The 14,783-nt window shown below is 37.2% G+C and overlaps 1 protein-coding gene across 2 annotated transcripts in view; it reads right to left on the bottom strand.

The window, feature by feature from the left end:
• The window catches only part of CUNH11orf65 (chromosome unknown C11orf65 homolog), a 92,751-nt gene that overhangs the window by 29,272 nt on the left and 48,696 nt on the right, over positions 1 to 14,783 (bottom strand). Inside the window, exons 8-9 of one of the 2 annotated variants that reach the window (XM_008690115.2) lie at positions 9,307 to 9,362; positions 5,936 to 6,807 (exon numbers count right to left, since the gene is read on the bottom strand). The exons of the other annotated variant lie outside the window; for it this stretch is intronic. Coding sequence (XP_008688337.2) covers positions 6,656 to 6,807; positions 9,307 to 9,362 — 208 coding nt within the window. The 3' untranslated portion in view covers positions 5,936 to 6,655. Of the gene's footprint in view, positions 1 to 5,935; positions 6,808 to 9,306; positions 9,363 to 14,783 lie in introns of those variants that run through there. 2 annotated transcript variants of the gene reach the window in all.

The raw sequence follows: 14,783 nt of genomic DNA, 5'->3' as shown, positions 1-14,783 counted from the left end.
ACCCTTACAAGAAATGTTAATGGGAACTCTCTAAGTGGAAAGCAAAGGCTGTAATGAGAAGAAAATTATGAAAGGAAAAATATTACAGGTAAAAAGCGAACAGACGGTAATGACAGATTAATTGCTCATAAAGCCAGTATGAAGGTTGACACACAAAAATAGTAAAATCAATTATGTCTATGAAAATTAGTTAAGGGATACAGAAAATAAAAATGTGTAAACTATGACATCATAGACATAAAACATGGAGGAAGGAATAAAAATTTCGAGTTTTAACAGTGTGTTCAAACTTAAGTGACCATCAACTTAATACAGAGTGCTATGAACATAGGATGTTATACACAAAAGCAATGGTAACCACAAATTAAAAAACTATAATAGACATACAAAAAACAAAGTTATCAAAGCATACACTAAAGAACCATCAAACCACAAGGGAAGAGAGCAAAAGAACAAAAAACACAGAACTACAAAAATAATCATAAAACGATCAACAAAATGGCCCTAAGTATATATTTATCAATAATTACTTTAAATGTAGGGGTGCCTGGGAGGCTCAGTCGGTTAAGTGTCTGCCTTCTTCTCAGGTCATGATCCCAGAGTCCTGGGATCGAGTCTCGCATCGGGCTCCTTGCTCAGTGGGGAGAGCCTGATTCTACCTCTGTCTGCCTCTCCTCCTGCTTGTGCTCTCTCTCTCTCTTTCTGACAAATTACAATAAATAAAATCTTTAAAAAAGAAAAAAATAAATGTAAATGGGCTAAATGCTCCAATCAAAAGACACATGGTGGCAGAATGGATAAAAAACAAGGAACCCCCCCTCCCAAATAAGACCTATCTATATGCTGTCTATAAGACATCACTTCAAACCCACAGACACATACAGACTGAAAGTAAATACCTGGAAAAAGATATTCCATGCAAACAGAAGTGGAAAAAAAACTGAGGTAGCAATACTTACAGACCAGAGAAGCTAAATTTTAAAACAAAGACTATAACACGAGACAAAGAAGGGCATTACATAATGATAATGGGATCAATCCAACAAGATTATATAACAACTGTAAATATCTATGTACCCAACATAGAAGCACCTAAATATATAAAGTAAATAATAATAGACAAAAAGAGAGAGACAGTAATACTAGGGTACTTAAACACCCCACTAAATCAAGCAACAGATCATCCAGACAGAAAATCAAAAAGAAACAGTGGCTTTATGTAACACATTAGACTGGATGGACCTAACAGATGTGTATAGAAAATTTCATCCAAACACAGCAGAATACACATTCTTTTCAAGTGCACATGGAACATTCTTTAAGATTACGTTAGGCCACAAAACAAGTCTCAATAAATTTAAGAATATGAAATCATATCAAGCATCTTTTCTGACCTCAATGGAATGAAACTAGAAATCAATTACAAGAAAAAAATTGGAAAAGACACAAAGACATGGAGGCTAAATAACATGCTACTGAAGAACCAATGGGTCAACAAAGAAATCAAGAGGAAATAAAAAAAGTACATGGACACAAATGAAAATGAAAACACAATCATCCAAAACCTTTGAGACAGAGCAAAAACAGTTCTAAGAGGGAAGTTTATAATGATACAGGCATAACTCAAGAAACAAGAAAAATTATCAAAAAACCTAAACTTACACCTAAAGGAACTAAAAAAAAAAAAAAACCAAACTAAGCCCAAAGCTAGTAAAAGGAAAACAAGAAGATTAGAGTGGAAATAAATAAAATAGAGATTAAAAGAACAAGAGAAGGACACCTGGGTGATTCAGTTGGGTAAGCGTCCAACTCTTGGTTTCAGCTCAGGTCATGATCTCAGGGTCATGAGATCGAGCCCAACATTGGACTCCATGCTCAGTGTGGAGTCTACTTGAGATTCTCTCCCTCCCCCTCTGCTCCTTCCTTGCATGCGCACGCGCGCACACACACACATGCTCTCTCTCTCAAATACATAAATAAATCTTAAAAAAATAAAAAATAGAAAGGATCAGTGAAACTAAGAGGTGGTTCTGTGAAAAGATAAAATTAACAGACCTCAGTGAGACCTCAAATAAAATGAGAAAGAAGGAGAAATAATAACTGACACCACATCAAGTACAAAGGATTATAAGAGAATATTATGGAAAATTATATGCTAACAAACTGGACAACCTAGAAGAAATGATTAAATTCTTAGAAACATACAATCTTCTGATCTGAATCAGGAAGAAATTGAAAATCTGAACAAATCAATTACAGTAATGAAATTGAATCAGTAATCAAAAAGCTCCCAACAAAGTCCTGGATCAAATGATGTCATAGGTGAATTCTACCAAACATTAAAGAAGAGTTAATATCTATTCTTCTCAAACTACTCCAAAAAAGAGGAAGAGAGAAGAAAACTTCCAAATTCACTTAAGGAGGCCAGTATCACCCTGATACCAAAATCATAGGTTTTACCAAGAAAACTATAAGCCGGTATCTCTGATGAACGTGGATGCAAAAATCCTCAAGAGAGTATTAGCAAACTGAATCCAACAACACATTAAAAGACTCATTCACCACAATCAAGTAGGTTTATTCCAAGGATACAAGGGTAGTTCAATATTCACGAATCAATCAATGTGATATGTAACTTTAACAAGAGGAAGGACAGAAACCACATTATCCTCTCAAAAGATGCAGGTAAAGCATTTGGCAAAATACAGCCCTTCATGATAAAAACTCTCAATGACATAGGTATAGTGGGAACATACTTATAAAGTTCATATATGAAAATCCCACAGCTAACATCATACTCGGTGAAAAACTGAGAGCTTTTCTTCTAGGATCAGGAACAAGACAAGAATATCCACTCTCACCACTTGCATTCGAGACAGTACTGGGAAGTCCTAGCTGCAGCAACCAGACAAGAAAAAGAAATAAAAGGCACCTAAACTGTAAGGAAGAAGTAAAACTGTTACTATTTGCAGATGACATGATACTAGATATAGAAAACCAAGAAGACTCCAGCAAAAAACTATTAGAACTTATAAATGAGTTCAGTAAATTACAGGATACAAAATTAACATACAGAAATTTGTTGTGTTTCTATGCACTAATAACAAAGAACCAGAAAGAGAAATTAAGAAGTCAATCTCAGGGGCGCCTGGGTAGCGCAGTCATTAAGCGTCTGCCTTCGGCTCAGGGCGTGATCCCAGCTTGCTGGGATAGAGTCCCACATTAGGCTCCTCCGCTGGAAGCCTGCTTCTTCCTCTCCCACTCCCCCTGCTTGTGTTCCCTCTCTCGCTGGCTGTCTCTCTGTCACATAAATAAATAAAATCTTTAAAAAAAAAAAAAAAGAAGTCAATCTCATTCACAATTACACTAAATATAATAAAATACCTAGGAATGAACTTAACCAGGAGGTGAAAGACCTGTACTCTGAACACTGTAAGGCACTGAGGAAAGAAATTGAGAACACCACAAATAGAAAGATATACCATGCTCACAGATTGTAAGAATATTGTTAAAATGTGCATACTACCCAGAGCAATCTACAGATTTAATGCAATCCCTATCAAAAACCAATAGCATTTTCCACAAAACCAGAACATATAATCCTAAAATTTGTATGGAACCACAAAAGACCATGAATAGGCAAAGTAATCCTCAGAAAGAACTAAGCTGAACGTTTCACAATCCCAGACTCCAAAATATATTACAAAGCTGTAGTAACCAGAACAGTACAGTAATAGCACAAAAATAAACACAAAGATTAATGGAACAGGATAGACAGCCCAGAAATTAAACCCATGGTTATATGGTCAATTAATTTGTGACAAAGGAACTAAGAATATACAACAGGGAAAAGACAGTGTCTTCAATAAATGGTGTTGGAGAAACTGGACATCTACATGCAAAAGAATGAAATGACTGTGTTTCTACACCATACACAAAAATAAGCTCAAAATGGATTACAGACCTTTATGTGAGACCTGAAACTATAATATTCCTAGAAGAAAACATAGGTAGTAATCTCTTAAACATCAGTGTTAGCAATGTATTTATGGATATGTCTTCTCAAGCAAAGGAAACAAAAGCAAGAATAAACTGGGACTACAGCAAAATAAAAAGCACAGCAAAGGAAACTATCAACAAAACAAAAAGGCAAATCTCCTGAATGGAAGAAGATATTTGCAAATGATATGATAAAGGATTAATATCCAAAATAAATGAAGAACTTATACAACTCAACAGCAAAAAAACAAATAATCTTATTTTAAAATGGACACAAGACCTGGAAGACATTTTTCCAAAGAAGATACACAGATGGCTAACAAACATATAAAAAAATGTTCAACATCACCAATCACCAGGGAAATGTAAATCAAAACCACAATGAGATACCACCTCACACCCGTTAGAATGGCTAGGATCAAAAAGGTAAGAAATAATGTGTTGACAAGGATGTGGAGAAAAGGGAATCCTCATAGATTCTTAGTGGGAGTTTCAACTGGTACAGACACTGTGGAAAACAGTATGGAGGTTCCTCAAAAAATTAAAAATAAAATTATCGTATGACCCAGTTAACTCACTTACTCAAAGGAAAAAAAACATTAATTTGAAAAGATGTATGCACCCCTATTTTTTAAAAGATTTTATTTATTTATTTGAGGGAGAGCGCACGCAAACGAGAGAGCACAAGCAGGCGGAGCAGCAGAGGCAGAGGGAGAAGAAGACTCCCACTGAGCAGGAGCCCCCTGTGGGGCTCGATCTCAGGACCCTGAGATAATGACCTGAGCTGAAGGTAGCCGCTTAACTGACTCAGCCACCCAGCTGCCTACACCCCTATGTTTACTGCATTATTTATAATGACAAAATATGATAAACAGAAACACACACACTAGTATTACTTGGACATAAAAAAGAATGAAATCTTGCCTTTTGTGACAACATGGATGGATGCTGAGAGTCTTATGCTAAGTGAAATAAGTCAAAGACAAACATTATATAATTTCACTTATATGAGAAATCTAAAAACTGTAAAACAAACAAAAAAATAAAACAGTTTAAATACAGAGAACAAACCGGTGGTTGCCAGAGGAGAGGTGAATAGGGGGTTGGTCAAAATAGATGAAGGGGATTAAGGAGCACAAACTTCCAGTTATAAAATAAATAAGTCAAGGATATGAAAACTAGAGCATAGGAAATATAGTTAATAATATCATAATAATGTTGTATGGTGACTATAGTTGTCAGGTTAGCAATGGGCACAGAATTGTCAATCAGTATCTTGTGTTCCTGAAACCAATATAACATTGTATGTCTATTCTACTTCAATAATAATGTATTTATAACTTTAAAATATATTTACATTTTATTTTATAAAATATAAAAAAAAACAGGTTCTTAGAAAATACAGTTTGCCCTAGCTATTCCCCTCCCAGGTATTTCCCGAGAGAAATGAAAACATATGTACCCACAAAGACTCACACATGAATGTTCATAGCAGCTTCATTCAGAATGATCCCAAACTGGAAACCAAATGTCCATCAATTGGTGAACGGATAAACAAATTGTGGGATAGCCATACAATGGAATATTAGTCATTAAAAAAGGAATGAACTACTGGTGTAAGTGACAAGAAGGATGAATCTCAAAAGCATTATGCTAAATGAAAGAAGCTAAACCAAAAAGGACTACATATAGAATCATTCTGTTTATATGACATTCTAGCAACTGTAGTGATTCAAAGATCAGTGGTTTCCAGGGGCTTAGGGTGAGGTGAGTGGACTGACTGCAAAGATGCACAATTTGGGGGTGATGGAAATTATGTCTTGAATGTTATATTTACATGAATGTACACATTTGTCTAAACTCAAACTGAACACTCAAAATGGGAAATTATATCTCAAAAATTATATATCAATAAATCTGATTTTTTTTCTTAAATATACAGTAGATCCTCTGAATGCTGTTTTTTCTTTTTTGTTTGTTTTTTTAAATACTCGAGGGTACAAGCCTCTAGTCAATGGGACTATAGACAGATTTTTAAAGACACAGTGTGGTAAGTGGGATGTGAGTAGTGGCAAAGGATGCTTCTGGGAACGTAGAGTAACTCAGACTTGGAGGGTGTGGGAGACCCAGTAGGTACCTCCACTCCTCTACTCCTCCCTGTGGAAGCTGAAAGACAGACTTTTGCTTTTCTAGCTTCTTTAGCTAAGGGTGCCCCCGTGACCCAGTTTCATCTCAAGGATGCCTCAGGTGACAAGGGCTGGGGCTTCTGGTAGGGCTTTGGCTTTCCTGATTAAAGGAGAAATTGTCACATTGACCCTTTCCCTTTTTTAAATGGAAAAAGAGCTCTGCCTGACATGAATGCACAAGTAAAAAATGCTTCAAGTAAAGAAGAATATCAACCTGAAGATTTTTTGCACCTAAATTATTTATTTAAGTGGGATTGTTGGAATACAAGGAGTAATTTCTACATTTTCCATGACCATTGGATTCAGTCTGATGTCCTATTTCTCTTTAGGCTTCCTTACTTAATTGAGCTACATAGATTCTGTGCCAAGACTATGCAAGTTGTTCTAGTCAGAATAAACTATCTCTTGACTATGACCAATAGAATCCAGGCTTGAGGGGGTATAGCTCAGAAAAGCAGAATACTTCATATTTATATTCCATAAGTGGAATCGGGTGTTAATCTAGTAGCATTTGTTTTTTTATAAATATTTCCATCTAAATTATCTTCTGGTGTTCCCATTTTCTCCTCTGATATATCTGCATAGTCATATCTGTTTTTCCATGGTTGCTCAACTGTGTAACCTAGAGAGAAATGACAAATGTTTAGAAGGATGTCGGATATGATAAGGTGTAGACTCATTCAATATGCCTCTACCTACCAGGTGAGGTCTCTTCCACATCCCTTCTTACTACTCTTAGAGCAGATACCTTTATATCCTACTTAACCGTAAAGGTCTCAATTTTCCCAGGTCCTCTACTTTTGACACCATCATTGCATTGTCCCTCTCTGCAACAGGCTCTGCAGGACCTGGGTCTGAGGTCTGATATACTACTAAGCAGCTGTGTAATTTGGGGCAGGTTACTTACTCTTTCAAAGTCCTCATCTGTAAAATGGAGATAAGAATGGCACATACATAGCTCAAAATTTCTACGAGAATTAAGTGTGAGGATGCATGTAAACAACCTAACAGTTAGTTAGTTTGGCATTTAGCTGGTGCTCCCTAATGAACTATTAGCCAATAGTTCTTTATGTGTAACTGAAGAGAAAAGCCTTTTCTCTCCCTAGAGCTAAAAGCTCCACATCTTCTCTGGATTTGACTTCCTCATGCTTCCTGGAGAAAGGGCAAACAGTCTCTCCTCTTCTCCCACGCCAACAGCCTCAGTGTGTGATCTTCCCCTGACCGTACTGACAGGGCAAATCTCCCCGACTTAAAATAATTTTCACTTAATTTTATGCCCCTTCCCATTGCCATGCTATAACTTTCCTTCTTTTCACAGTAATATCCGTATTTATATTCTCTGCTTCAATTTTTGTATCTGCCATTCCTTTATATTCTTTTATCTGCCACTGAGAACCTGCTATGTGCTACAAGTTGGGGATTCATATCAAACAGACAAATCCCTGCTGTCAAGTGAAGGTAGTTACCAAAAACTGTTCTCTAGAAGGCCATCAACTGATTAAACCCCTCAAGTGGAAACCACAGAGCATTTCTGAGAAAGAGGCAAGAGGCGTGATGCAGGGCTGTGGGTGAGGGGAGAGTGGGACATGATAAGGGTAGAAGGGGAGCTGGAGCCATAGGCCATGAGAGTTACGACTGTACTCCAAGCGCAGTGGGAAACTGTGAGAAACAGCACAGGTGCTCGTCGTTAGGAGTGTGGTTTCTAAAGCTAGCCTGCCTCCATTCAAATCCTAGCCGTCACAGAAACTGTGTGACTGTGAGCAAGTAACGTGGTGCCTGTTCGCTTATCTATAAAATGAACCTTGTCTGAGTTGTGAAATTTAAATGATTTTAGAAAGCACTTTAAGACAGCACTTCCACAAAGTAATTGCTAAAGAAGAGTTTGTTAAATAAATGTTTTAACTGTACTGATTTAAATCCATAAAAGATCACTATCTATTGTGTGAGTAGTGTCCCAGATGACTGTCCATTTGGTGGCCACTGGAGAAGCCTGAGGTGGGATGACGGACATGTGGACTGTGGGGGTGGCCATGAGTTGGGAATAAGTAGACAGGTTAAGGAGAATGAGAGCTAACATTTATAAAGCACATATTATGTGCTAGGCACTAGTCTAAGCTCTTCACACGTATTATCTCTTATTACCTCACAACAACCTATGAACTAGGTACTACTCTTTTTCTCATTTTACAGATGAGGAAACTGAGTCAGTAACTTCCCCGGTACCACACAGCCAGTAAACAGTAGAACCAAAAATCAGAACCAGGCAGTCAATTGTAACCTACTGCCTCTCACTGATGATCATAGGACAGAACCCATACATTCAGATTATATAATACCCATGTTGAGGCTTGGGCTATGTTAGAATTACTGGTATTTCTAGGACATGAGAATATGCTTCCTCAATAGGCTATCACTTTCAGCCTCTTGGTACTGTGGACCACTGGAGGGACAAGTGGCACAGAACATAAAAAATATTTCTAATGTTAATTTTTTTTTTTTTAAGTAGGCTCCATGCCCAATATGGGGCTTGAACTCAAAACCTCGAGATCAAGAGTTGCACACTCTAACACCTGAGCCAGCCAGGCACCCCTATTTCTAACATTCTGAGACATTTATTTTGCTAAGTGAAGTTTGCTCATTAAAAATAATTACTGAGGGGCGCCTGGGTGGCACAGCAGTTAAGCGTCTGCCTTCGGCTCAGGGAGTGATCCCGGCGTTATGGGATCAAGCCCCACATCAGGCTCTTCCGCTATGAGCCTGCTTCTTCCTCTCCCACTCCCCCTGCTTGTGCTCCCTCTCTCGCTGGCTGTCTCTATCTCTGTTGAATAAATAAATAAAATCTTTAAAAAAATAATTACTGAAACCATAAGAGAAGCAACTTTTCAAAAGGAGGTTTCATTTTTTTAAGCCATTTTATCCAATCTAAATAAAACAGAAATTTTTCTTCTATTCCCAAATAACAAGCTTACATGTAAAGGGAAAAATGACTTAGTAAATTCATCTACGTCTATATACCGTGCAGGATGCTGAAACGTTAGGTACTTAGAAATGTGTACGTGTGTGGAATGTGTCATTTTGCTCACAAGAATTCCCCATAAAAGTATTGCTAAAAATCACCTACTTTTGAAGTTATCTGAAGAGTTGCTTGTAGCAATTTCCTTCCAGTTGGCAATATACCTAAGCACATTATATGGGCATTCATTAAATTGATGTATTAGTAATAAAATGAACCATTAGTACATGTTAGACTACTTCTAAAATTCCACTTTCTCTATGAAATCTTGGATTGATGGTGACAAATGCACAGGTCCAAATGTTTAATTCTCATGACTTGTCCATCTCCAGCTAGCTGTCATGTATCTAAGGCAACCCCTAGAACAAGGAGCTGGAGGAGGAATAAAAATGGTGCATCTACCATTTACCCTAGTCGTGCCCTCTGATCTCCCTCCAGCACACCTCTTCTCATGCTATGCTGTTTCACTCCTGCAACTTCATGTCCTCAGTTCAGTGCAGACTAAGATCTCCGTTAACTCCTCAATTAAAAGCACCAACAGAAAATTCTCTGAGAGAAAAAGTCAGGGGAAAACAACAACAACAACAACAAAACACCCTCTCCTTGGTTCTGGATTGTCAGACCTATGGTCTCTGTCATGTCACTGGAAATTTAAAGTGTGTGCTTTATGATCTTATTAGAGTAACGGTGCTATCTTTGCCATGTCGGGTAAATATAAGAAATTACATTAAAGTCAAGCAGAATTTTAGGGCTGCCACCTCTGTTCCCTAAACAGAGACTGATTTAGGGAGTGAAAGGCAGCCCAAGAGGTAGAACAGGGAAGAGTAAGGAGTGATGAGCTACAAGGATGAGGCAGCTTTAAAGAGGCAGGTTTCCTGTGACTTATCCTATTTCACCCCTTTTCCCAAGCCTCCTTAAAATCAGGGAAGGAGCTGGTTGCTCCCAAGAAATCAAGTAAGGAGTTGGTCCCGAAAGGTGCTGACAAGGGACCTGACAGAGAAAAAAATGAGAATTCTGAATCAGGTAATTCAGAAAAACGGTGTGATTGTTCACGTACTTATTTATTCCTTCTGCACTGTTTTTACTCTTGTTGACTGTGTGTTTCTGGGGTTCTGTTATTCTTGTTATTATAGGAAGGTATATATTATCCAACAGTATTTAATTATAACAAAGTACTGTGTCTAGGTTGGCTCCTTCTTGTCACTACTACCTGTTGTTGCTCTAAGAACTTTATTCTACAGCCTTAAATGGGATGCTGCTGGGTCACTGCCACGTGAAAAAGACGCAGGAAAACCACAGACAGTGTAAAGCCCCTCTGGGATCTCTTAGTAGACAATTCAATCTTGCTTCACCTTAAATTTAGGCAAATTCTGTCTTCAGTGGTCACTCTCCTCAGAGGAGCACTATGAAGTGTTGGATGTCAATTATCCTGCTTTCTTGGATTTATATACTGAAAGGTTTTCAATCCACTTTCAAGAAACCAAGATAAAGGCTCTTCAATAAATTGTATGCTACCACCTGATAGTCTGGGCCATAAACACATACCATATTTAAGGCTGATTGCTAACCTTGCTCTACCTGAGATTAGGACATGAATTTATTTAGTTGCATAAAATTTTTTTTCCCTCATAATGAACATACCCGCTATAACCAATAAGAAATCCAAGTTTTACAAATAGAAGCAACAATATAATAAGAGTATTACCAAGCTGATCTGTCTTTCTCACAAAGATATTTTTGGAATTTTTTACAGAATAAAGTGTGTGGAATCTATAGTGAATCCCTCATAAGTATAAACTTAACATCTTAATGGCCCAGGAAAAGTCCCTGGCCAGAGAAGCCATATAACCACATGTCTTAGGTATCAAAGAAGCAGCTTCAGACATAGACACTACCCATAACACACATAGGCAGAGAGCTCTCAACAACAGGATTCATGGACCATCAGAAGACTAAGAAAATCCAGCAGCTGACCACTGAACAGGTTATATCAAAATTCACATGCAGTTTGAAAAATATGAAGACTCCGAAAGAGGAAGATCCATCTTGATAGAGAACATGACCCTGAAGCCCAGCAGGATAAATGCCAGCAGCAGTCATAGCAGCCATCACGTGGGTGATTCAATCATGATGCAAGGACTGTTTTACATTCTAAGTGCCCATGGCAGCATATCTCTGGGTACTGCAGAAGGGCAACAGTACTCATCAGTATCCCTGAGTCCCAGAGTTAAGTTGGCTCTACCTACTCTTCGAAGTAATAACAATATTGTTCTCAGTTGATATTGTTGTAATCAGAAGATGCCCACAACTGTTCCCAGTGAAGAGTCCGTCTGTCACAAAGTAGCATACAAGCTTTTTGGGAAGAAATTGGTTTGTATCACTGAACATCAATGTTCAACATATTTAGGTCATTCTAATGTTCTGACTACTGAAAACTGGCCACAGATTTTAGTGGCTACCAATTTTCCTGAAGGGAAAAATGTCAGACTCTGAAATTCTCAACAAACAAGGTATCATCAAGACATGTGCAAATATCTAGATGACTACAAAGATCTAATAGAGAGTAGACTGTGGAGACCATAAATACACTGCAAAAAATGTGCTGATACCAAACGTTTGCCATTAGTAGGGGAAGGTCTTTGCAAGTTTGGTCTTGTCTGAGATAATCAGTAGCTTGAGCTCAGTAATGTTACTGAAATATTCCCAAATAATCATGCTGGATTCCTTTGAAACTTTTGTTGTCCAGGACTCAACAGAAAAAGTTAGAATACAAGCATACCACTAAAGAAAACAATTAAACCATAAGGTAAGCAGAATAAGAACTACAAAATCAACCAGAAAAAAAAATGAACAAAATGGTAATAAGTTCATACCTATCAATAATTACTTTAAATGTAAATCAACTAAATATTCCAATCAAAAGACTCAGGGTGACAGAATGGATAAAAAAACAAGACCCATCTATATGCTGCCTATAAGAGATCACTTCAAAATAAAGACACATACAGACTGCTGGTGAAGGCCTGGGAAATGCAAATGGAAGTGGAGAAAAAGCCGGAGTAGCAATATTTATATCAGACAAAACAGACTTTAACACAAAGACAGTAGCAAGAGACAAAGAATGGCATTACATCATGATGAAGGGATCAATCCAACAAGAAGATATAACAATTGTAAATATCTCTGCACCCAACACAGAAGCACCTAGCAAATGTTACCAGATATAAAGGGAGAAATACACAGTTATACTATAATACTAGGGGATTTTAACACTGCATCTATGTCAATGGATAGATTACCCAGACAGAAAAGCAATAAGAAAACAGTGGCTTTGAACAACATATTAGACCAGATGAACCTAACAGATGTGTACAGAAAATTCCATCCGAATATAGCAGAATACATATTCAAGTACACATGGAACATTCTCTAAGATCACGTTAGGCCAAAAAAACCAGGCCAGAAAATAAATCTCAATAAATTTAAGACGACTGAAATCACATCAAGCATCTTTTCTGACCACATCAGTATGAAACTAGAACTCAATTAACAAAAAAACCCCACCAAAACAGAAAAAAATCACAAACACATGAAGGCTAAACAATATGCTACTGAACAACCAATGGGTCAACAAAGAAATCAGAGAAGAAATAAAAAATACATGGAGATAAATTAAAATGAAAGCACAACAGTCCAAAATCAATGGGAAGCAGCTAAAGCAGTTCTAAGAGGGAAAGTTGGTAATAATAGATGCCTAATATTCAAGAAACAAGAAAAATCTCAAACAACCCAAACTTACACCTAAGGAACTAAAAAAAAAGAAAAAACTACGCTCAAAGCTAGTAGAAGGAAAAAAAATAATAAAGACTAGAGAGGAAATAAATTACATAGAGACTAAAAGAACAATAGAAAGGATCCATGAAACCAAGAGGTGGCTCTTTGAAAGGATCAACAAAACTGATAAACCTTTAGTCAGACTCATCAAGAAAAAAAATAAAATCAGAAATGAAGTTGGAGAAATTACAACTGACACCACAGAGATACAAAAGATTATAAGAGAATATTATATAAAATTATATGCCAACAAATTGGACAACTGAGAATAAATGAATAAATTCCTAGAAACATATGATCTTCTAAAACTGAATGAGGAAGAAATAGAAAAAATTGAATAGGCCGATCACTCTTGATGAAATTCAATCAGTAATCAAAAAAACCCTAACAAAAGTCCAGGATCAGATGGCTTCACATGTGAATTCTACCAAACATTTAAACCATAAGATACCTAGGAATAAACCTAACCAAAGAGGTAAAGGATCTATACTCTGAAAAATACACTTATGAAAGAAATTGAGGAAGACACAAAGAAATGGAAAAACATTCCATGTTCAAGGACTGGAAGAATAAAAATTGTTAAAATGTCTATGCTACTCCAAAGCAATCTATACCTACTCAATGCAATTCCTATCAAAATACCATCAACATTTTTTATAGAGCTGGAACAAACAATCCTAAAAATTGTATGAAATCAGAAAAGATCCTGAACAGCCAAAGAAATGCTGAGAAAGAAAACCAAATCTGGTGGCATCACAATTCTGGACTTCAAGATGTATTACAAAGCTCTAATCATCAAGATAATATAGCACAGGTACAAAAACATACACACAGATCAATGGAACAGAATAGAGAACACAGAAATGAAGGACCCTCAACTCTATGGTGAACTAATCTTCAACAAAGCAGGAAAGACTATTCAATGGAAAAAAGACAGTCTCTTCAACAACTGGTGTTGGGAAAATTGGACAGCCACATGCAGAAGAATGAAACGTCTGGACCACTTCCTTACACCATACACAAAAATAAATTCAAAATGGATGAAAGACCTAAATTTGAGATAGGAATCCATCAAAACTGTAGAGGAGAACACAGGCAGCAACCTCTCTGACCTCGGCCATAGCAACTTCTTGCTAGACATGTCTCCAAAGATAAGAGAAACAAAAGCAAAAATGAACTACTGGGACTTCATCAAGATAAAACGCTTTGCACAGCAAAAGAAACAGTCAGCAAAACTAAAAGGCAAACTACGGAATGGGAGAAGATATTTGCAAATGACATAACAGATAAAGCGCTAGTATCCAAGATCTATAAAAAACATCAAACTCCACACCCAAAAAACAAAAAAAAATCCAGTCAAGAAATGGGCAGAAGACATGAACAGACATTTCTCCAAAGAAGACATCCAAATGGCCAACAAACACATGAAGAAATGCTCCACATCACTCGTCATCAGGGAAATACAAATCAAAACCACAATGAGATACCACCTCACACCAGTCAGAATGGCTAAAGTTAACAACTCAGGAAATGACAGATGTTGGCAAGGATGCGGAGAGAGGGGAAGGAAAAGCAAACTGGTACAGCCACTCTGGAAAACAGTATGGAGGTTCCTCAAAAAGTTACAAATACAGCTACCCTACGACCCAGCAATTACACTACTAGGTATTTATTCAAAGGACACAAACACAGTGATTTGAAGGGGCACATGCACCCCAATGTTTATAGCAGCAATGTCCACAGCAGCCAAA

Source organism: Ursus maritimus, unplaced genomic scaffold (genome assembly GCF_017311325.1).
Source record: "Ursus maritimus isolate PB19 unplaced genomic scaffold, ASM1731132v1 scaffold_16, whole genome shotgun sequence".
Lineage (NCBI taxonomy): Eukaryota > Metazoa > Chordata > Mammalia > Carnivora > Ursidae > Ursus > Ursus maritimus.
Note: the sequence above shows the minus strand (reverse complement) of the source record. Positions and strands in the feature narration are given on the sequence as shown.